The following is a 23,326-nucleotide window of genomic DNA, read 5'->3' as shown; positions in this document are numbered from 1 at the left end:
GAATGTGTCCCTTCCTGATGCCCTTAGCCTTCCATAGTTACGGTTAATTCTTTAATAAAAAGACTTGCTACCAGGTTCTGCCACTGACCAGAAGATGCGCTGTTGCCTGTGCGCTGTCCTGTTTCACAAAGGCATCGTTGGAGAGTCTGTGCTGCCAGGAGAACTGGAACTTGCCAGAGTGCTTCGTTCTGTTGCCAGCTGTACTGGTAAGCTACATGCAGAGCAAGTGCCACAGCTTGGTGCTTCAGTCAAATTGAAGCTGGGCAGTATGGGATCGATTCTGAAAAAGTACTGAAAAATGTAGTGGTAGGGTTGTTCACTTTGGTCCTATGGATGGAAGGCCTAGACAGATGTCGTACGAGGAGCGACTGAGGGAACTGGGGGGGTTTAGTCTGGAGAAGAGGAGGCTGAGGGGAGACCTCATCGCCCTCTACAACTCCCTGAAAGGAGGGTGCAGAGAGGGGGGATGAGTCTCTTTAACCAAGTAACAAGTGATAGGACAAGAGGTAATGGCCTCAAGCTGCGCCAGGGAAGGTTTAGACTGGATATTAGGAAGCATTTCTTTACAGAACGGGTAGTCGGGCGTTGGAATGGGCTGCCCAGGGACGTGGTGGAGTCCCCATCCATGGAGGGGTTAAAGAGGCGGGTTGACCCAGCGCTGAGGGATCTGGTGTAGTTGGGAACTGTCAGTGCTAGGTTGATGGTTGGACTGGATGATCTTCTAGGTCTTTTCCAACCTAGACGATTCTGATTCTGTTCGCAAAATGCATCGTTTCTTAAGCAACTGCCACATGGGGAAAATAAAGCTAGGAGGGGAGCATGGAACGGAACAATTTTTGCATGGGGAAGTGAGGAAGGGAATGTGGAGGTTGGGAAGTCAGATGCTGTGAGAACAAGGCGTGGAGCACTGCTTTCGAGGCCTGGCATTTAACAGCGTCTCGTCTTCCGTCGCTGCGTGCCACTCGGAGAGACTTTTTGTTCCGAGCTCGCTGTGGAAGCGAGCTGGCGCGCAGCACCGCCTCTCTGCCTTCCGCTTTGACGGCTACCGGGGGAGAACCCCTCCGGCTTCCCGCCCCGGGAGCGGGCCGGCGGCGGGGCGCGGGGCCTCTCCCCGCGGGGCAGGGCCGGGCCGCGCCGGGGCCGGGGGGAAGCGCCGCCCCGGCCGTGACTCAGCGCGCCGGGGAGCGGTTGGTGGCGGGCGGACGTGCCGCTCGCGGCCGGGGCGGGGGTTTGGGCTGTTCCCTCGCCCGGCCTCCAGCGGGGGCCGGCCCCGGGGAGGGGCGGCGGCGGGGCGGGCGCTTAGGCCGCAGGAGCCGGGGGAGGGCGGCGGGGCCGGGGCTGAGGCCGAGGCGGCGACCAGGGCTCCGCGATGCCGCTGCTGTTCCTGGAGCGCTTCCCCTGGCCCAGCCTCCGCACCTACACGGCGCTCAGCGCCCTGGCCCTGCTGGGCACCGGCCTCAGCGCCTACCGCGCCCTCAGCCAGGCCCCCGGCGGCGCCCAGCCGGACGGCGGCCCGCGGGCCCTGGACGTCGCCTACTACCTGCTCTCCGACAGCCTCTGCGTCTGGGTGAGCGCGGGGCGGCCGGGCGGGGCGGCGGGGCCTGCGGGCCCGGGTGGCGGCTGAGCCCGCCAGAGCGGCCCCGCGGCCTGCGGGGGGGCGGGTGGGCTCCGGAGGGCGGCGTTTCGTTATTGTTGTTTGGAAACCGCTCCCGGAATGAAGCGGGGCGCGGGGGGAGGCGGCTCCGCGGGGGGCGCCGCCGCTCGGGGCCCGGGCCGCAGCCCTGCTCGCCCTGGGCCGCGGCCGCTCGCCGGCCCTCCCTGGCCGGGGTGGGGGGGGCTGCGCTAAAGCCGAGCAGTCCGGCTTGGGCCGTGGGCTCGCCCCGGAGCGGCCCCCTCGCCGTGGGGGTTGGAGTGGAGCTCCGGGGAGGGTTTTGCTGCGGGGCCTGGTGGGCGCTTCCAGAAGCGCCACGTGTCCTGCTCAGCTAGAAATCTTTGTAAGAGAGCAGCAGGTATTCAAGCCCAAGCTCTACCTGTTTCCTTTTTAAAAATAGCATTTAAAGCCGTGCAGGTAAGAGGAAGCGTTGTCACCATTTAAGACAAAAAATGGAGATCATTTTCTGTAGCTCTTTCAACCCAAACCAGTGGTACATGAATCTTGGCTCACTCTGTAGCTGCAAATAAAGGCTCAACGAGGGGATATCAAAAACCTGGAGGAGCTGTTGCTGTTGAACTCTTCACGTGTCTCCCAGTCGAAGGTGGTATTAGTTGGACATCTGCTTTACAGCATGCTTGTTTGACTGAGGAGCTGGTTTTTGAATATACCAAACACCTTCAGCCTGCTGAAACTTGGTCTCAGGACTTTAAATTAAGAGCCCTCAAAAAGTTTATTGTACGTCCTTTAGAAATGACAGGGTGAGGCTGCTTCATCATGTCCCCCTCCCCCTTTTAGTGTTCTGTGTAGGTCAAAAGTTAATTACAAGTGTCTTTGTCAAACGTGAGAAGCAGTTTTCCCAGGTCTCTCTGTTCTGCTCCTTCCTGCTTTGCTTTAGAACAGTTTCCCGAGAAGGATTTAAGCAGTGTTGTTACAGAAGGGCTATTCAGTACGTTTCAAGACAATGTCTGAATCTTGTTCCTGTAACAAGGATTTAAACTGGCGTTTTCTCATCTGCCCTATGTTAAACAAAATGAACATCTCGGTGATCTGTGAGTTTTGTCCCCGTGTTCCTTGGTGCTAAAGATAGCTAATGATATAAAACAATTTATTGTGAAGAGATAGGTTAGTTTGGGTATACTGGTGTATCAAACTGAGCGTGTCAGTATTTCTAGGAAAAAAAAGTTGAGTGACTTATCAGCTAGTGTACGTGTCTTGGAAGAGGCCAGGCTTAAATTTCACCAAAAAAAAAAGAAAGGCAACTAATACTGTTCTGTGAACAATGGTAGGTTTTGTTAGACTGGTTCGTTCCCCTTCTCTCCCTCCTCCCTTCTAAATAGGGCAGAAGTATTTGTCGCTGACTGCTTTATTTCTTTCCAGGTGCTAGTGAACACTGCCTGCTGTTTTCTGATGCTGGTTGCTAAGCTAATCCAGTATATGGTATTCGGCCCTCTTCGTGTCAGTGAGAGACAGGTAAGACAGCAGTGCGTTGCCTTGGATGTTGTTGTGTTTCATATTTCTTGGTGTACGACTCTGTGGTTTTCTGTATGGAATTGCTGAAAGTACACAAGAAAAGTAAACTTTAGAACAACATAAACTTAAATCTTACGCTTTGGTTAGCTAGTATATCCACAGCCACAAGCTTCCAGTTTATTCCTGAAGGGAACTTTCCTTTTTCACTGTTCCTATTGAATTTTATAAGCCCATGGTCAACCTGAAAGTCCTGCTTCCTTAATGAACTTTGTCAGGTTTCTTACAAGTGCACCTCGTTTCAGAATACTACGAACGTGTTCTTCTCTATTCAGTTTGTGCTTGGCAGCATTTCTCCATGGCGTTTCATAGTTAGTTATCAGTACTGGCAGTCTGAGTTCCTCTTTTACTTTGTTTTGTGCCTTGACTGCTGGAGAAGTGCTTTCCAGCATCATACGCTGAGCGGGTGGTTTATCTACTCTCAGGTTTAAGAGGGGATAGGCTGGCATATGCCCAGAGAAAGGAGGTAAGCAGGGCTGAAAACTCAGGCTGTTTAGTTCTGCTCCTGGGCTAGGTGAGAATGTTTTTAAAAATTCAGCAAGGGGACCATTAAAGCCAGGCTTTTTAAAAACAGGGTCCTGCAGAAGATAAAAGCAGCAGCAGTAGTTTGAATAGTTGCTCTGTGTAAATGCAGTAGCAGTGGTTTGAAGTGTGCTCACATATTTAAATAACGAGCGTGTAAATGCAGTTCTTCAGGAGAAATTGGGCCATGATGATTTTTGACATTCAGAACTGAGGCACACAAAGCTTTGTTAATAACCATGGATCTCTCAAAGCCCCTTGTATTTGTGATTCAAACCCCGTAGAGCCTCCAAGTGAAGTGTATTAAAAACAAGGCACTATCAAACTGCATTGGGCCAGATTTTCTTTCTGGTCCGTGTTGACTGTGTTGAGGTTTGAACTCAGCCGGCAGCCAGACGCCACGTGGCTGGCTGTTCACCTCCCCCCTCTCCAGTGAAATAGGGGAGGGACGAAGAGAATTCGTAGGTGGAATAAAAAAAGAATTTACTAAATATAACAAGAGAACAACAGTAACAATAGTGAGTCCAAAAAGAAAGGGGTATCGAGAGCCCACCCACACCTATTTCTGGGCATGACATCAAGTTAACTCCATCCTGGTCGAAACCAGGACAGACTCTTAAGGATATGGAATTTTAACCAGTGATAATTTCCAGGATGTTCTCTACCCTCTTAAAAACTGAAGTGAAAAGCAGTAACAGTGTGGATCCATTCGTGTTTGGACAGCGGGAGCATGCTTCAGTTCTCGTGTAAAGGAAAGCTGGTTATTAGTGCTGGCGAGCCAAAAATGGCAGCATCGTGAAGGAATTCTGGGCCTGTCTTAACTAAACTCCTGGTGATTTCATCGTGCTCTTTAACAAAACATTTTATTTAATAAATTTTTTTTATCCCCAACAAGCTGGCTTGCTATCTGCTGCTTGAGACCATCATATCATTTCTTTCATACTGCATGTGCGTGGGAATAATTCTTTTTTTCGTGGCTCATCTATCTCGTTCTCCACTGTAGGCATTGTGCTTTTTAAGAACAGACTGTCATCTTTTCTTAATCATCTGTACTTTTTGACAGGTTTTTGGAAGCAAGGTGCTAGGCTATTTGGGCATCTTGTATAACTAACCATGGCAGTTCTTCTAGCAAAGAGGACTTTGTGTTTGCAGCCCAGTAGCTGTGTTGCCTGGGCGTGGAGAATCCAACTGAGCTCAAACTTGGCTTGTGCTAAGCACTGTTTTAGAAGTATGTCAGGAAGCTACATTGTGCGCTGTGTTGCGCAGTTATTCTGGGGTGGTACAAAAGACTAGATAGATACTAAGGACCACTAATATTTCTCATGTTTTTAATTCAGTAAGGGTAGCAAATACTATTCAAGATGTGTACGCAGCAGGCTTTTGCTATGTATTGTCGCATTTCTACGTCCATCTTTTTTTTCTTTTTTTCCCCTCTTTCTCTCCCCCTGCATGTGGATTGTCAGTGCTTTCGCTACAGTAACCATATGTCTTTCGTTACAGCATCTCAAGGATAAATTCTGGAATTTAATCTTCTACAAGTTCATCTTCATTTTTGGTGTGCTGAATGTTCAGACGGTGGAAGAAGTGGTGATGTGGTGCCTCTGGTTCTCTGGACTTGTGTTTCTTCATCTTATGGTTCAGCTCTGCAAGGATCGCTTTGAATATGTAGGTTTTGATTAAGGGCTGTCTTTTGGGACGTGCAACTTCTGTTTCTGGTTTGGGCACAGGCTCATGACAGGTTACAAACAGATCATTTAGACTTTTTTCCCACCCTGAGGTGCTGAACACGTGCACCTCCCAGTAGCTTCAAGTACTTGCTTTAAAGTGCAATGTCAGTCTTACTCCTTCAGTTTTCCCATGAGACAAATGGAGCTGAGGATACCTAATTTGCTTTGATAAATTGCTCCTTGTATGTGCCCTGTAATTACTATTACATAACTCCCTGAGATGTCTTCATAGCTCTTCTTAGTGAAGAAATCTTGACAACAGAACATCCCTTAGATTGGTGCCCTTTAGGATTGGTCCGTGAAGCCTGTTTCTGCGGATTCTGTGCCCAGGTTTCAAGCTCATTTACACCTACCAAATGTTGACTGCCAATGTCTTTACAATATACATTGCAACTTTCTCCATAAGCTACACCCCAGTTCCTGTTAATACCAAGAATAAATTCAGCAGAGGTGCAGAAATTGAAGGGTAGGCAAGGAAGAAAGAACTGGAATTTGAACAGTAAATCTTGCCCTCTAAACATCTATAATGCACATGCATTTTCCTCAGGTCCTGTGTCCTGGAATAAAAGTTTGAACTTAATTGAATCCATGAATTTCCTTTTGGTAGCTCTGTGCTTTGCAATTTTATTTTTTTTAATTGATATCCAGTAAGGCCTGTTAATTCATAAGTAGCTAGGCACTAAGCTTGAAACTATGTTAGTTGGGGTTAGGAAAATTGAAGCAGAAGTGAACAAAGCAGTCATCTGGTATTTTTAGTGTTGTTCAGAAAGCTGTGAAAGAACAAAGCTCATGTGGGAAGAAATCCTTATATTCCTTCTGCATTCAAAGCATGCATCGTAATTCTTAACTGGGACAAATTGTACTTGTGTGATCTGCCTTGCAAACTCTGGGGGATGTGGAACTGGACCAGATACAAGCAAGGAAGAAAGAACCAATTTAAAAACAAAACATGGGAGTCAACTTCATCAATCAGACCAGAGTGAAGCTTTGGGCAACTGCATCTTTCCTTGTCCTGTTCTTCCCCTTTCTGCTCTGAAAGTAGAGGGATGGACCACCTAAATACTTTGCCTCTTGGGTTGTCTTTGATTTAGCCTAGGTGTAGCCTACCATTAGGGTAGTTTAGAGGATTAATACGCTATGCATGTGAGTGAGTGAGACAGCGATTTTCACAAGGCTCCGCCCAGCAGTCTCTAGCTGCAAGTCAAATTTTTGGGGGAGATGTCTCTTTCTTCCAGGAGAAAATGACATTGGAAGAACCAGAGGCTGGAAGATAAAGCTGGACAAATTCAGATCAGCTGTAAGGTGAAAGATTGGCAGAACGATTACTCTCATTGCTCAAAGACTGTGTATTAACATTAGGTGTCTTCTGAAACTCATGTTCATCCGAAGCAGATGCTGTGGATTTGATACAGAAACTACTGTGTGAGAAAGTGTCCATGGTTTTCTTGCACGGGTGATCTAAACATTAGATCAGATAAACGTAATGATGATCCCTTCTGGCTTTAAAAGCCTGGTGAATGGAAATGACAGTGAGACAAATGCAACTTTGGGATGGTGTGTGGTTTTAGCTTTATTCTGCATCATTTATTATTACATTGTGTGGTTGAGGTTGTGACATTGGTTTTATTCTAGAAAGCAAAAGATTTTCCTGAATGAGGACTTGTTTGGAGAGGTGACTATGGAAGGCAGGGTGAATGATTTAAACCTGTTGTGTATTTATGTATTTGTGTTGCAGCTTTCCTTTTCTCCTACCACACCCACGAGCAGCCACATCAGAGTGCTCACCCTGCTCATAGCCATGCTCCTCTCCTGCTGTGGATTAGCAGTCATCTGTGGTATTATTGGCTACACCCATGGCATGCACACCTTGGCTTTCATGGCAGCAGAGGTGAGACTTCTTTCATACATGTCGTGGCTTCTGCTTTGCTTTTCACCCCTCACTTGGGGGTATCTTGGCACGCGGTGGGTTTTCTTTTAGTTTCCCAAAACGAAGAAACTCCGAAAACGCAAACAAGACCTCCACTGTTTTAGAGTACTTGCAAGATCTGCATGCTTTCTCTCTTTAGGGTTTAAGATCTGCATGCTTTCTCTCTTTAGAGTTTAAGCCTACAAAAAAAAATCTTTGTTGGAAGAGGAGAATGAGAGAATAAATCTGTAAGATGATGCTGAAATCAAACGACAGCCTATGAAAAAATAATGGTTGTGCTTCATGAGCATTGCAAGAAGGGTTAGTGGAAATGGCTGCTAGAGAGAGGGAGAGAGTGTATATGGAAGTGTAATGTGCACCTCGGCCTGTTTCTTTGAGGTTGCGTTTTCTATTTCATTTCTCCCCAAAAGGAATGAGACTAACATCCTTTCCTTAAGGCATACTCACGGGATTTGCTTATGTCTGTGTAAAGAGTTGCGTCTCAGCTGAGATGAGCAACGTGTGTTTGTGTGCTCCTGAACCCTTTGCAGCGTGGCGTAAACATTGATATGTTTGTGGAGTGAACATCAGTATGTTTTTGATGTTATGGTGGGTTGTTATGCTCTGCCTGAGGAAGTGATAATCTTAAACAAAGAGGAGGTAAAGAATATAACTGCAAGTAAGTTGTGTTAGCACATCCTTAGTTCAGATAATAAGTAGCATGTATGGTTTATTTTTCTTTTCCTATCTTGAATTCATAGCTGGAATTAGTGAGAAGGAAAGAAAACAGTCTGCTGATAGTAGGAGAATATGATGTTGGTCTCTCATCACAGCAGTTATTTAACATGTCAGTTTACTTTTCCCTAAATACGAGAATATGCGAGGCCAGATTTGTAATTGCACAGTGGAAGGGTATAGAATATTTATCAGTGTCTCTAATAGGTGGGGTCTCCTCGGTGTTGTGTCTCTTATCGTGGCTCGGCAGAAGGATGTATCAGCCGTGTACCAGCATGGGGTGGGTTTATCAAGGAGCATTACAGTGCTGAAGTGTTGCCTCGTTAGCGCTGCGCCATGTGCTGGTGTGTGTGGTTTGGGTGGCAGGATGGGGCCCAGCTGTTCATTTCAGCGGGAGCTGTTCCGTCTGCTTATTAACAAAGGAATGGCTCAGTCAGCGTAAGTGTACGGTCCTCAGCCAAGCCGTGGATCCCGGCAGCCTGCTGTGCTGCTGGTGGACAGCAGAGGAGGTGTGTGGGGAGCGGATAGGAAAGGGGCTCCTACCCTTGCTGGGAGCTGCTGGCGTTTGAGGACGTTCCTGAGCTGAGGGTTGCACAAGCCTGTTGGGTTTGATAGCTTCAGGTGGACTCTGGAAAGTTGTCTGATCGTGTATTGAACTCATTTATACTTCAGCCTCCGCAATAGCCGAAGAGAACAAATTCCACATTTAACCCAGCTTTGTGTACACAAAAGAGCCTTTGTAGTTGTTCTGAATCTTCTGTCTGATAATGTCCCTGGCTATCATCTAATACATCTGTGGTGAAAAATGGCAAAGAATCATTCCCTGTTTACTCTTCTTCATTCCATTTGTGATTTTATAGACCGTTCTCCTGTTCCACTTCTGACTTTCCTTCCAAGCAAAAGAGTTCTAGTCTGTAATTTTTCCTCATATGAAATTGTCTAATATCTTGCCCTTTCATGCATGTTTTAAATATGCTCTATATGGATTAGGTAGTTTCTTTGATTTTAATACCCAGCACTCGTGTAAGTAGAATAAAACATTTAGGTTTCTTTCTGTACAGGTACAAGCAGTGACACCTCGTGGCAGTCTTCAAGCTCTCAGCAAAAAGCATTAAATCTTGCAGACTAAAATGTTTTCCTGGTGGTGGCTTGTGTGATGCTGTTCAAGAGGGACCCTGCCAAGTATATTCCATTAGTGTGTATTTAATTACATTAAGTTACATTAAGCTATTCATCTCTCTCCCGACTCTGCAAACATCGATTTAGCTCGATGCCTCAGGGTTTTCAGTAAAGCAATATAGATGTTTTTCTTGGGTTTTAGTTAGGCTTCCACTTGTTCTGTGTTGTTTGTCAGCATTTTCTTTCCTGCAAAGGATGGATGTGAAATGTGCAAATGACCAGAGAAAGTTGGATAAGGACAGTCTGTATTTTTGAGTAAACATTAAGCTTTTTTTTCCTTAATAGATGGTATTTGAGAGTTACAGTACAGCAAGTAATGTCCAGTCTCTCTGTCTTCGCACCTTTTTTATTGTAAGAAAGAATGACTCCATTCCTATAGCAGCCGTCCTCTGATCCTGTTTCATACATCTCAGTTAAAGCCATATAATGGTAGTGATATTCAAATCTTAGAATTGTATCTTACAGATAATAGTGTATTTTCCTGTATAGCTTCTCATGCCGCATCTGTTATCTTAGGGTTGGAGTGCCTTCTAGTCATGTGCTAATCTACATGACTAGTATCTGCCACGGAGTCCGTGGGGGATAAGCAGTTCGTTTCGAGCAGAGCAAGAGCTCTTGAGGTGTCGGTACTGAAAACGGCCTGCAGTACGTTTAGAACCTCAGATTATGGAGTTGTGTAACTTGTGATGTAGCGTTGCACTTTCTGCAAAGTATCTCTCATGTCAGAACGCTGAAATGTGTTTCTGGAAACAGTGGAGGAACCAGAGGCCAGCACCTTGACCGAATCTGCACTAGCTCGTCCTTTTAATTTTGATACTCTCGCTGCCTCAGCACTCAGTATAAATCATGTCATGGCAGCATTAACTTCTTAAAAGTTGCAAAGACTAGACTCTTCAGACTTCCACCTGACAGATGCCTTCCTTCTTGGAGACTTTATGGCACATGTGCTGGTTTTGATACAGATTTTTGCTCAATGGCATATCCATCCAGCATCTGTTTCAGCACTTGCATGGTGAGAATTTGGATGTATTTAATTTCTTCTGTGCTCTGCCCAAAGTTTCTCTGTAGCCAAAAACCTCGTGTGAACGAGGTGTGTAGTCTCTTTCTGGTACCCATATGCGGGATAACAAGAGACAGAAGAGGGTCTCATAGCATGCCTTGCAGGAGCAGCTAGTGTGCTAATTTAACATTTTTATGAAAGATGTTTCTGATGAGAACAGCACACTGTGCTAGGTGACTTGCTGTTACCTTGTTGACTTTTTTTGGTGTTACTTGAATGATGTGTGCATCTTATCCTGAAGCCCTTACTTGGATAAAAGATTGCAGTGGTGTTTAAATAGTCACAGCAACACTTGAAAGCCAGCTAGTAAACAGTTGGCCAACAGTAAACAGTATGTTGGATATTACTAAGGGTTAAATATGCCTAGAAGCATTTTAAGAATGCTTTTTACAGATGGAAAAAATTATTCAAGCTGACGGTTTTATGGCTATATTGGGACATCAGTGGTTTTGATAGTTCTTCTGTACTGTTTTTAATACTTACACTGAAGGCATGCCATCAGACCGGTTCTACAGAAATGGTTTCAGTTGTTCATTGTAAATCCCCTGCATCTTGGTGTCAGTTGGCTCCTGCTAACTGCAGGGTAGTGTGGGCAGTCTCTGAAGGGGATTTGTCCCCTTTTCTTGCACTGGGAGGATACAATGAAGGGATGGGGCACTGTGGGCCTGACAGGTTAGAGAGAGGTGATGGAGCCACATTTCTTAGGTGATAATGTGGTTAGGTATGCTGGAAACAGTTCTTTCTGGTGGCTTGTCTTTACACTTCTGATCTACTTACACTTTCTGATAGATTCAATTTTTTTCTCTGTACTTAGCCTAGAGAGGTAAATATGATTAAAGAGAGAAGTTACTTTTGCAGAGTTCACATCTCAGCAAAGGGGCAGAAATGATTTGAAAGCGCTTCCATGGTTCTTCCTCAAATTCCTGCCACTATTTGGTTCTTCAGATTTTTCTTGAGCAGTGGGATGAGGAGAGGTAGTTGGTGGGATTGTGGTCTCGACACTCACTGAATGATAAGCATTGAAAAAGATATGTCCTATGTAGTGGGGGGAAAAAATGAGACTTAACAGCAGTGATGCTGGTGGCTGCTCCAAGAGCATTGTGTGTTTGAGAACAATTTCTTCCATATTTATTTCTAAACTTCATGTTTGTCACAGGTATATTGTGCACACAATCATCTCTAGTGGCCATTGATTCACAGGAACTTCTTAAGCTGCAATAAATGCATTTTGTATTTTAGCCTTTTAGCTCCTGCCACTGGACCACTGTCCCTGCCAGAATGTTGTTAACATAATTTATTTTTTTCCCCCCCCCCACCCTCTCTTCTGCAGTCTCTGCTTGTGACAGTCAGAACTGCTCATGTGATTTTACGGTGAGTAGCTTATGTTTTGCAGGATGGTTGTTCAAGAAAGTAGTGCATATTAATTTAAGAGATGTATGTAATTGCCTTGTTAAATTGCAAATGCATGTTTGGAGATTGGCAAAGGTGGTTAACTTCAGCCTGTGCTATTTTTAAGTGTGAATTCAGCAATGCATGGATAGCTGTAGTTGGTGCTAATAGTTTAAGGCATAGATTAGAATGGATTGGTGCTGCTCTGTGAGGGTTGATATATACTACTTAATGTCATTCTACTGGGTTTCTTTTAAGATCTTAATCTCTAGAACTTTTGCTTTGAAAAAGTAGCACACGTGTGTATCTGTAATGCACGTGTGTATGCATATGTAGGACATGATGTGTAGCACAGAACCTCTTTGTCCAGATCACTATTGGCATTTCAGGTCTGTCACCCAGCTGTAATGCCTCACCTGAGAAACACCTCACATGCTGGAAAGTGTGGGTCTGTACTTACTATAATCCCAAAATTGGCTTTCAGTACATGCAGGAGTATTCAGCAAATGCTGCATCTTCTCTGCCAGCTGGTGGTATCTGTAATGACAGTGTAGGCTAAGCATTGATTGCTTTTTGCCTTTTTAAAATGCTGCTGTTTGAAACCAGTAACATTAAAAAAAAGTCCCCCAGGAAAACACAGAGTGTGGGCACTGGGCTTAGAAAGGGCAAAGAATCCATATGCAGAAGAAGTTGTTTGAAAAACGGGTAAAGTAGTTTGAATGCTAGAGATGCTATTTTAACAAAAAAAAAAAATAGAATAATGTTAATTTCCCTGCTCTTGCAGATATGTAATTCACCTCTGGGATCTCAACCATGAAGGAACGTGGGAGGGCAAAGGCACTTACGTCTACTACACAGATTTTGTCATGGAGCTAACCTTGCTTTCGCTGGACTTGATGCATCATATTCATATGCTGGTATGAAATACTGGACATAATGTTGAGCAAATAGACTGGCCTTAAAATAAGGGGTACTGGGTATACATATTTTGTGTATTTTTTTGCTTTGCTTATTTTAGGAACCAAATATTACAGAGAAGTTATGTAAATAAACAGGAAGATGTAGTGTGGCAGGTTCTGGCATTCTTTCCTCCTGTATAATTGGAGTCATCACAAATAACTTTGTTATGGAGTATTAACTACTGTGTAATTATCTGTTTAATAGGTGTTTAATTAGCTTTGTTACTGAGTAGTATCAGCCTGAATTATTTTCATTGGCAGCAGGGGACATTAAGCTGAACAGGACTGAATACAGTTTATCCTTATAAATGCTGTGCTGCTTAAGTTGTATCTGAAGATGTGATGAATAACACCCGTGAAACACGTGTGGTTAGTCAGAACGGACTCAACAAAATAAATTCTTCAGTGCTGGTTTCTCAGTTTCTCTTAAGACCTGATGCAGTTTCTTGTGGCGGCCTCTCGTTTCCCATGGTGTTTGTTTCTAATCACCATTCTGTTTTTTTCCAAAGCTGTTTGGCAATATCTGGCTGTCAATGGCGAGCCTGGTGATTTTTATGCAGCTGCGCTACCTGTTTCACGAGGTTCAACGAAGAATTCGGCGGCACAAGAACTATCTGCGTGTGGTTGGAAACATGGAAGCTAGGTGAGCCTCCTACTTGCTCTGGGATCTTGATGTGGATCTTGGAGAGAGGATCCTGATGAAGAAGTTGGGATTCTTTTACGTTCCTTTGGGACACAGTGACATGGTGTAAGCCGGAGAGGCGCAATCTTGCAAATCCAGCTCTTAAGTCTTTACACTTAGAGTATGTTTTTACTGATCTTACTTGTTACCAGGGACATGCTTTCTGGTTTTAACAGATATGTAGGATTGACTTTTATAATAGCAGTATTACTGGTAACATACAAGTGAACTCCCCTGTCCAGTATTTCTTCTGTATTCTCTTGTGTGCTCCCCTGGTGGGGTCACATAAGCTCTGCAGAGCTCTGCCTGTCTCGGTTGTCAAATACTGGCTTTGGCTGTGACAGAAATAAATGCTCTTAATTTCATTAGACCATACTATTCAGTTACTGCCTGAAATGAAATCAAAATATTAATTAAAACCTGCTCAGCTTTATGTATGTATTTATTAAACCCGAAGCCCACTCTAAACAGACTCTGTACTCGGAGCTGAGAGCACCTTGGCATTACTTTAGTCCATCCCCCTGTAGTGAGGGAATATAGAGCAATTGTGAAAATCTAGTATTGTGCCAAATACTACTGCATCTCTGATGCAGTGTTTTCATAGCTCAGCTATGTCCTTAATAATTTTAAGAGCAACAGGGAGTTTTTTCTGCAGATCGCTGTGCCGTTTTCATTGTGGACTTCAGTGGGTTTGACTAGCTCTGATGCCTGCTGCTGTAGTCCAGATGGAAGTGACAGACTTCTCTAGAAATTCCTGAGGCTTTCTTTGTGAAAAGCCATTTAATGGCTGTAATATCAGGTTGAGAGCTGCATAATAAACTTAATCCACAGTTTCTTTTCAGTAAGATGCAGCTGCTAAACCCCTTTAAGCTGCTCACAAAGCTGTTTGAATTGCAAGTGTCTCAGACTTCTTGTCTGAGCAACTTGATGGGCTTTTGTCATTCTGATTGTTCTGGAAGAGCCACATTCTGGCTTCCTGAAGCTGCCAATGGCAACAAGCTCTCTGCCTTTGTGTAGCTGTTCTTCAGGTATATTCCCCACCAGCAGTACTGTGAAATGTTGTTACACCACTCATCTCTCTATTGTCTGTGTTTGGGTACAGCTGCTTGCATGGTGCTGCTGTTTAAAAAAAAGAAAAAAAAAGGGGGGATTGGCAAAATCTGAGGCCAAAATTAGTCAGACCATAAATGTTTATGATCTCAAGAAGACACTTTAATGGGTACAGCTATTAAAACTCATTTAGAAAAATGACATAAACCAAATCTATACAGATTATAACTTGAGGTTCTCAACCTAATGATTATACTTCTTGGAAGATACTAAGTCAAAGCGTTTTGCACTTAGGATATATGCAGAGACGGGCAAAAAAATGTGCTCATAAGAAGACACGGGAGGGATGTGTATGTGTATATGTGTTTTCCTTTGCAGTGTGAGTCTGAGTTACGGAAAAAAATAGCAAACCTGCTGGCACACATCTCCCACGGTAAAGTTAACATGGAGGATAAGGTTTTCTCAGTGCAGGATTCTCTAGACAGAAGGCTGTGTTGAGCTGGTGTAGTTATTACTTTTGTCTCTTCCTTTTTCTTCTTCGTAGGTTTGCAGTTGCGACGCCAGAGGAGCTAGCAGCCAATAATGACGACTGTGCCATTTGCTGGGACTCCATGCAGTCTGCACGTAAACTCCCTTGTGGCCACCTCTTCCACAAGTACGTTTCTGGGGCTGGGGAGGGTGCAGAAAGGAGGGGATATATGGGCATGTCTGAAAGTTACAGCAGGATGACAAGTAACGAACTCAGCAAAGCTGTGAACGCTTACTGCCTGGGTCACCTTGGTCTGCTCCTAATAGCAAAGTACAAGTCATGTTCACTTCAGTCATTTTTATTTTGGAGTTGTTTCACCTGGTGTATTCTTTTTTCCCCCAAACTAAGAGTATGCATCTTGTCAGCTAACAGGTTGACAGCGTTGAGTTACGGTATCTCAATTAGAAGTCTGTCCCCTGCCTTCCTGTGTAACTGCTTGGTAAAACACACTCTTTTCCCCCTTACTTTTTCCTGTGCATCACCTCTTCCATAAGGTTGTGTTGATATTCAGGTGAGGAAGAAAAATTTGAGTTAGATCCTTAAGTACCTTTCAGATACCAACTTTAAAGAGAAAATGGGGAATATTTTTATGTAGTGCATCCTTGCATGGTGGTGAGTCCTCCAGGACAGTTGTGGAGGCCAGGTCTGATTATATGATTTCATGGGGGGATGAGTCCATCAGAGCTGTAAAAGTGGTTAACCAAATTAGCTGAAGAGATCCCTAAGCAGGTGGTGGTTGAAACTGGGAGGCTCCTGTCCAAAGGCGCTCTGTCTATACTGTTTCTTACACTGTAGCGAATAGTAGCAGATGCTTGTGGAGACAGTGTGCTGAGCTGGATGTGCCTTTTCTTAGATCTTTTGTAGCAGTGCTTACATTTTCACCCTTGTGCTTAAAAATGAAAGGAGGTAGGGGGGTTGAATTGGGAGTTTCTGAAGTGCCACGTGATTAACATGCATGGTCAGTTAAATTGTCCCTGTGGTGTCATCTGAACAAGTTACTTTCTGCAAATAGCTTTTTCCTTTTCTGGTAACTGTCAAACCAGAGGTTATAATCTGTGTGCTAATTTGTTGTCATTTGTGACAAACCTTGCCATAAATATTTATCTGTGTTCCAAGAAGTCTCTAATGAGATAATGTGCCTCTGTAGCAGAAACTCCTCTTCCAATGCTACTGAATCATATGAATATTTAATCACCTACTGAGCACTTGAGAAGCCCAGGGTCTTCTCTTCAGAAAGTTGTTTTCTCTGTATCTAAAAGGATCCCTTTGGATTTTTTTCTGAAGCTAAGATACACTTACCTCTGGTGCATTTAGAGAGGGAACATGTTACAGTGGATGTCTTACGCTTGCATATAAAACCAGATGTAATTAATAACCCTATTTACAACCTAAGAATGGTTTCTCTCCTGAGAAAAGCCTGGTGATTTTGCTAAACATTGTGTCCATTCTCAATTACATGGGAATTTTTTTCCATAGCCATTTATTTGAGTAGAAGAGAAGAAGGCAGGGAAGATTTGCATTTCTGAGGACAACTCTGTGCCTAAATATTAAGAAAGCTTAACAGGAGTGGGTGTCCAATTGTTTCAAGCTCTGTTGAAACTCTCCCCTTTATCTTCTAGGAAACAGTCCATTTTGAAAGAGTTGTTGCTCTGAAATGTTGCTGGCCTTGACCTGTTGTTAGTCATCCTTCTGCTGAGGTGCTGTAGGCGCCTGAGCCCTTCTGCCTGTGTGGTGCCAAAGGGGCATAGCCACGGCTGGCTTACTGCAAGCCTCGAGGGCTTGGTGCTGATGCAGGCTGAAAGGGGTGCGTGTCCGTTCCAGCATCTCCACGGCTGGGCTGTTGAGCAGCAGCAGCGTGCTGGTAGCTTGTGTCACTCCAGGTGTTTCATAAGTGACCTTTTGAGTACAACCGTAGCAGAGGTTTGAGGTCGCTGTGTGCAGGGTGGTTTTGCTGTAGTAAAGGAGATGAAGTTGGACAGCATTGGCAGTGCTAACGTGCTGGCTGTGCTGGTGACCAAGGTGGTGGAAGATGGTAGATTTTTATTGTAGTGCTTTGGTTGCTTCTGGGAAACCCAACACTAGTTTCTGAACACTGCCTATCTCTCCATTTAAATATGATAAAAACCACTTTGGCAATATGTCTGTACACTACAGCTTCGGGAATTGTGCAGGGTGCTTGTGTCCTTGACTTTGCTATAGTCCTGTAGTTAGGGCTTTTTCCTTGCTCTTTCAGCCCAAATGTACGACCAGTGCCTTTACTCCATTTGCAAATACACAATTTGGGAAACAGGTTTATGTGACCTTTTTGTATGTTTCTACCTTTCTAAAGTGTTTTGAGAGTTTCTGCAGGAAAACCCCACCCCACAAGTGTGAATATTGAGCTGTGTTCCGTTCTGTGAAATTCAGTTCTTCCATACTGAAAATTAGGTTTCATGTGCCAACAAATACCGCAACTGGGTCATACCAGTCTCAGTCAAAAAGTTGGCAGAGCTCTGAGTGTTTAAACCTGCGTTTCAAATACTCCTCACTTTCTGCAAGGCAGCAAATGGTTCAGAATTAAGCAAACATTGTAAACGTAACAGCACTGGTTAGTATTAATAAATCTGTTTAGAGTTCCCAGCGTGGTACTCTACTTTTGGTGGTGATTTGAGTATTGATATTTCTGAAAAGGTATTTGAAAAATGGAGGTGCCATTGCCACATCACACTGGCAGAAGTGCTATGAAAATGTGTCAGAATATTTTAAATACTTGTCCAGTTGTTTTTTGTCCTTTTTCACTTGAGGATGATGAGAGAAATGTTTTGTTTCCCCTTCCAGGCAAAACTTGCTTGTTCTGAGCTAGAGGTACAGCAAACTTAGAGAGTGTTTTAAGTATGTGATAAATCTGCATGATCAAGTGAACACTTGATTTTCAGCTGAAAGAAATAAAAACCTATGCCAGAGTCATCAGGAGCTCGTCAAGGATATCTCACAAATTATCTCTGAGCAGTCCCTGTGCATTTGTTGATGTTCTGTACAGAATATGCTACAGCTGCTTGATGTACTCGTGATACTGATGCCTTGGAAAAACGCTGCAAGCTCACCATAATATTACTGTTTTCCTGTCAGCTCATGCCTGCGGTCCTGGCTGGAACAAGATACATCTTGCCCCACCTGCAGAATGTCTCTTAATATCACTGACAACCATCACGTGAGGGAGGATCACCAAAGGGAAAATCTGGATGAGAACCTGGTCCCTGTGGCAGTAGCGGAAGGCAGACCACGCTTGAACCAGCACAATCACTTCTTTCATTTTGACGGTGAGCTGAGCAGATTTGACATCCGATGTTGTTGCCCAAATAAACAAAGGGAACAGCCTTCTGCAGAAGGGCATTCTGTCCGTGCTTCAGTTAAACCGTGCTTCTGCTTGCGTTTGTCAAACACTTATATGTTTTTTATGGTTCTTTTGCGAGAGCTCAGATGAGTGTCTCTAAGGTTGTCCCGAGGTACAGAGATTTCTTGAAAGACTTTGTGCAAGTACTCCTTTGATTTGTTGTGGTTAGCAGCTTTAATACTGGCATTTATTCATTGTGTGCCATGTTGACGAGCAGAAATTCACGTGTCTTATTTTGTTACCAGGTGGGGGGTTAATCAGTGACAGTCAAAGAGGAAAAAAACCTCTGTGGCGAAGTCTAAAAGTTGATCTTTCCTCTATCCCATAGCTAATGTGAGGTTGTCAAAAGTCCATCTGTCACTCAATTTACAAGAAACTTGCAATGCTTGGTTAGGTGCAGAAGTTTATTGTTAGAACGAGTCATAACCGGAACAGTTTTACCTTTTTTTTTTTTTTTTTCAGTGGTCTGTACTCACAAAGCAGATGTGATTTCAGACCGTGATGAGTAGTTCTGGGTGTACAGACAAACTTGTTCTCAAAGAGGCAATTTCTGTTGCTTATCTTCCAGATTTTTTGTAGTTTTGGTATTGGTGCATGCTTATCTTCCACAGTTTCCCAGGTTTTTGATGGCAGTCTTGTTTCTCAGTAGGTTTCACTAGTACAGATGTTCAGCTTCGGGCTCTGTCCTTGTGGAGCTCCCATGATGTAGCTGAGACGCTGCAGACTTACACAGTGACCCATTCTTTGCCTGTGCTGGTTTTGCAATCTTTGGAGACTGTGGGAGGAGAACAATAGGCAGAGAAGGGTCAGACATTTCTAGGTACGCTGAGACTGGCTGATAGCTTCTTGCATAGCTTCCACTTTCGGGGTGCTTTAGGTCTCCAAAGGGGTTTTATATTTAGAATATCACTGGTTTTTTGGTAGCTGTCCTCCCCAGTGCTCTCCTGTGTCTTGGAGACCTGCAAAATTACTGTGGAGATAGAAGAACTGGCATAGAGCAAACCCTGTGTTTATGGAAATGGAAATGCAGAAGGAGGGGGGAGCCAGCCATGTGCCCTACTCTGAGCCTAAGCACACAGTTGCAGCCATCGCTTTGTTTGGTTACTCTGTGTCCATTTGTAGTAATATTTTCTCAGTGATGCCAGCTGTCTATAGCTGACCCATTTTGGGACCAGATTCAGCCTCTTTAGAAGCTGGCCTGTTTTTAGTAAAATTGCTGGAGTTATTAATGTATTCCAGAACTGAAGTTGGCTCTGGATTATATTAATTTCCCCCCTAATGGGAACATTAAAACAAGAAAACAGGGCTGTGTTTTCTTGATCCTCTTCTGGCCATCAGATTGTTAAGCCACTATGACAGCGTGTTTGAAGAGAGTATTGGCACTTATAATTTACTCCAGCCATCCATGTTTGGGAGACTTTAGGGATGGATTGCACTGCAGAACTCCCCATACGTACCTTGTGGAAATATGAAGACTTACGTTAAATACATGTAGAAGTACTTTGCCTGCTGAGAACCTCATATTCTTGCTTGACTTTCTTGGTGATTTCTTGTTCTTAGGATCCCGAATTGCCAGCTGGCTGCCCAGTTTTTCAGTAGAAGTGATGCATACCACAAACATCCTCGGTATCGCACAAGCCAGCAACTCCCAGCTTAATGCTATGGTAAGACTGCTGTAATAGTTTGCACCTCAGCCTTCCTGTTTGTGTTGGAGTGGGGAAAGTGGTACATGTAGATGGAGAACATAAGAGGGAAGGAAGTCAAGCAAACCAGTGTTTAGATGCTACGTGAAAGTTATTTTTTTGAGTGATAGAAGCTTTGTTTTGGTGAAGTTAGGGCTCTGTTCAAATGTGCAAACATAAAAGAACAGGTCTGGAGGTAGGTAACTGAGGGAGAAGAATTACTTGTACTTTCTGTGTAGGTAGGCATACTTTTTCTCAGCTTGCTTAGTGCCACTTCTTTAGCTTTTTTTCAGTACTTGTCTTCACTCACAACTTGCAGTAGCAAAGGGTGTGAGTCTGTAACCAGAGAATTTAGCTGCTGGTCAAGTGGTAACTGATCAAATCAATTCTATAGCTTTTGATTTTTTTAGTATTTGTTTTTAATAGCACTGAGCTCCAAGATAGCTGTTTCTGTTTGAGTGTCTTGTCAGTGTGAGATGGGGCTCTCTCGTAGCAGTCAACTCTTGCTGATTCATGATGATGATAGGAGTGTTAAGGGTGAAATCCCAGGTTTGTTGACTTCATACATAAATACTCTAACGTAGTACAAAAAGAGAAGGATGTGGCCTCATGAAACACTCTTAGTTCATTTAGTTTGAGAAGTGCTGTTTGAGTTCTTAAAACTACTGTGCTATAGCATGTTACTAAATGTTCAGTGAGGTATCTCATGAAAGTGATGATATTTTCTGAATGTGAGATCTCTCCCATAGCTTTCACTACTGTTTAAGCCTTGACAGGATAAGGCCACAGTTTTTAGGGTGTTTGAGGCAGGGTGGGCAGGGAGCGGTAAGGTGTTGGCAGATGATGTGCTGGTTAAATATGCAGGAACTCTCCATCTAAGATCAGTTTAGTTTGTCTTTTACTGGACACAGTTACACAAATGGGCTTTTGTTAAGGATGAGTAATGATCTCTTAGCATTGTGTATTATTAAAAGTATTGTAGCAACTTATATTAAAATGCCCTCTTTAATGGAAAGGCCCAGGTTAGCAAACTATTAAAGTGTTACACGTTTTTAATAGAAAATAAGTGAAATTCTCCTTTGTGTTACTGAATAAAAACCTAGGGAAGTATTTTGAGGGAGAGGCCAGAGACTGAAATGCTAAATCAGTTCGGTCAGAGGCTAGTACAATGGAGAGTTAGGTTTGCTGCAGTTGCTTGTGTTTGAACTCACTGTCAGCTGGTGCACAGTTTTTGATTTGCTCCCAAAACTCCTTCCACACCCTTCTTTTCTTGTTGCTGTTCTCATTCTTCCCCCCCTGCCTCCCCTAACTTTCAGCATTAGTTAAAATATAGATTTTAATATTTAATGAATTCTAGCTGTTAACTCTAAAAGCATATTATTTATCTGCTCTCTTGCTTTTATCTGTTTAATTTGGATATTATTTAAATAACTTGAAATTCAATAATAACAGTTCCCTAACATCTCAGTTTAATTTACTTGAGCTTTCAGACCCTATTAAACGGGTTTGTAGGCAGGGTGTCTGGAGAGAGTAGGTTATTAAAACTCATTCCACTTGTCCTTACCAGTACCATTTTGGAACCCGCCTGGGATAAAGAAAAGTTATTTTTCTTTTCAGTGTTGTTCTAACTTTGTCACTCATGTGAGTTTTGTGTAGATCTTTACTAAAAAGGCTGTCATATAAAGAGGGTTGGGAAGCTTTTTTGAAGCCTTTGTGCATCTACAAGCACTGTTCAGCAACCTAAATTTTCAGGACCATGTGGTGTCTCCATAGGAGTTGCAGTTTTGCTGTTGGCTTCAATGGAGTCAAAATATTGCCCTGTAAGTCCGTGCCAGCATGGGTTTTCTTTCTCTTGTGTTTCCTTCTGTGTGTGGGCTATCGTATAAACAGCATCTTTGAGCTGTTAATTTTTTTAATCTCTTTCTGTTGAGATACTTACTAGCTAACTTTTATTTACTGCTGATACTGACTGTATAAACCTTGCTTTCTCCAGGCCCATCAGATTCAGGAGATGTTCCCTCAGGTTCCTTATCACTTAGTTCTACAGGATCTGCAGCTAACTCGTTCAGTAGAGATCACCACTGACAACATCCTAGAAGGGCGCATCCAGGTACCTTTTCCCACACAGGTAAGTCATAAGACCATGCACCTAAAATGACTGACTTTCTTATTTACCACAGAACTGAGCCTGTTAATAATGAGTGAGGGGAATGAGGTAAGTTGAAGCACAGGTGAATCCAGCTTAGCTTAATGCAGTATTTTTCTTTAGACTTCACCTGTAGGAAGATGTTGCAGTCGGAAGCACCAAAACAGTTTTGGCAGTCTAGTGTATGTTGTATCTCCATGTTGCAACATGTGACTCGACTGGGATGTCCCTCAGGGGTGTGTGTGATTGAGATACACACATCTGTTCCTTGCTGTGGCCCTTAGAAGAAGGCCTTCTAATGTATTAGGACGGGTCTCAGGTGTGCTTTAGCAGTATCCGTTTGTAATACAGGTATCCTGGTTTTGGCTGGGATAGAGTTATTAACTTTCTTCCTAGTAGCTGGTATAGCGCTGTGTTTTGGATTTAGGAGGAGAATAGTGTTGTTAACACGCTGATGTTTTAGTTGTTGCTGAGCAGTGCTTATACTAAGTCAAGGACTTTCAGCTTCTCCTGCTGCCCCGCCAGCGAGGCTGGGGGTGCACAAGGAACTGGGAGGGGACACAGGCGGGACAGCTGATCCCAGCTGGTCAGAGGGATATTCCACACCGTATGACGTCATGCCCGGTATATAAACTGGGGGGAAAGCTGGCCAGGGGCCACTGCTTGGGAACAGGCTGGGCATCGGTCGGTTGGTGGTGAGCAACTGTTTTTCACTTGCGTCACTTGTTTTTCTTGGCTTTGACTTCTCTTTTTTTGTTATTTGCCTTTTCATTAGAATTTATTATTTTTAGTTTTTTATTTCAGTTATTAAACTGTTCTTATCTCAACCCATGAGTTTTCTTACTTTTGCCCTTCTGATTTTCTCCTCTGTCCCACCAGGGCGGCTGTGTGGTGCTTAGCTGTCAGCTGGGGTTAAACCATGGCAGTCTTTTTTGGCACCCAACATGGGGCTGGAAGGTTGAGATAATGACAGATCTGACCAGAGTATGTTAAAACAAATTTGTTACAAGCATTCATGATATTAGTTTAATAGTTGCTGGTGACAACGTTGATTTATTTGCTCTCAGAGTTGTTGTGCTTGTTCTCAGAGTTGTGTTATGTAACACCCTACTTGCTGTGTATGTTCCCTGTTGTGATGTTTATGACCTCTGGGGACTGGACTGAGGTTATTGTGTTGATGTATTGTGTAACAGTGACTTATGATAT

At 43.7% G+C, this 23,326-nt stretch overlaps 1 protein-coding gene across 5 annotated transcripts in view; it reads left to right on the top strand.

The window, feature by feature from the left end:
* Positions 1-1,220: 1,220 nt before the first annotated feature.
* AMFR (autocrine motility factor receptor) overlaps positions 1,221-23,326 on the top strand; it is a 37,047-nt gene continuing 14,941 nt past the window's right edge. For 2 of the 5 annotated variants that reach the window (XM_074839954.1, XM_074839953.1), the window contains exons 1-11: positions 1,282-1,567; positions 3,032-3,124; positions 5,204-5,368; positions 7,166-7,318; positions 11,641-11,681; positions 12,484-12,616; positions 13,168-13,301; positions 14,935-15,045; positions 18,028-18,218; positions 19,853-19,956; positions 21,968-22,102. In XM_074839954.1, the coding sequence (XP_074696055.1) occupies positions 1,370-1,567; positions 3,032-3,124; positions 5,204-5,368; positions 7,166-7,318; positions 11,641-11,681; positions 12,484-12,616; positions 13,168-13,301; positions 14,935-15,045; positions 18,028-18,218; positions 19,853-19,956; positions 21,968-22,102 (1,458 nt within the window). In that variant the 5' untranslated portion in view covers positions 1,282-1,369. Of the gene's footprint in view, positions 1,568-3,031; positions 3,125-5,203; positions 5,369-7,165; positions 7,319-11,640; positions 11,682-12,483; positions 12,617-13,167; positions 13,302-14,934; positions 15,046-18,027; positions 18,219-19,852; positions 19,957-21,967; positions 22,103-22,999; positions 23,105-23,326 lie in introns of all 5 variants that reach the window. The other 3 variants (XM_074839949.1, XM_074839950.1, XM_074839952.1) reach the window with 3 other exon arrangements.

The sequence above is a fragment of the Strix aluco genome, chromosome 14 (genome assembly GCF_031877795.1).
Source record: "Strix aluco isolate bStrAlu1 chromosome 14, bStrAlu1.hap1, whole genome shotgun sequence".
NCBI classification, from domain to species: Eukaryota; Metazoa; Chordata; class Aves; order Strigiformes; family Strigidae; genus Strix; species Strix aluco.
The sequence above is the reverse complement of the archived record's forward strand: the minus strand, read 5'-3'. Positions and strand labels throughout refer to the sequence as shown.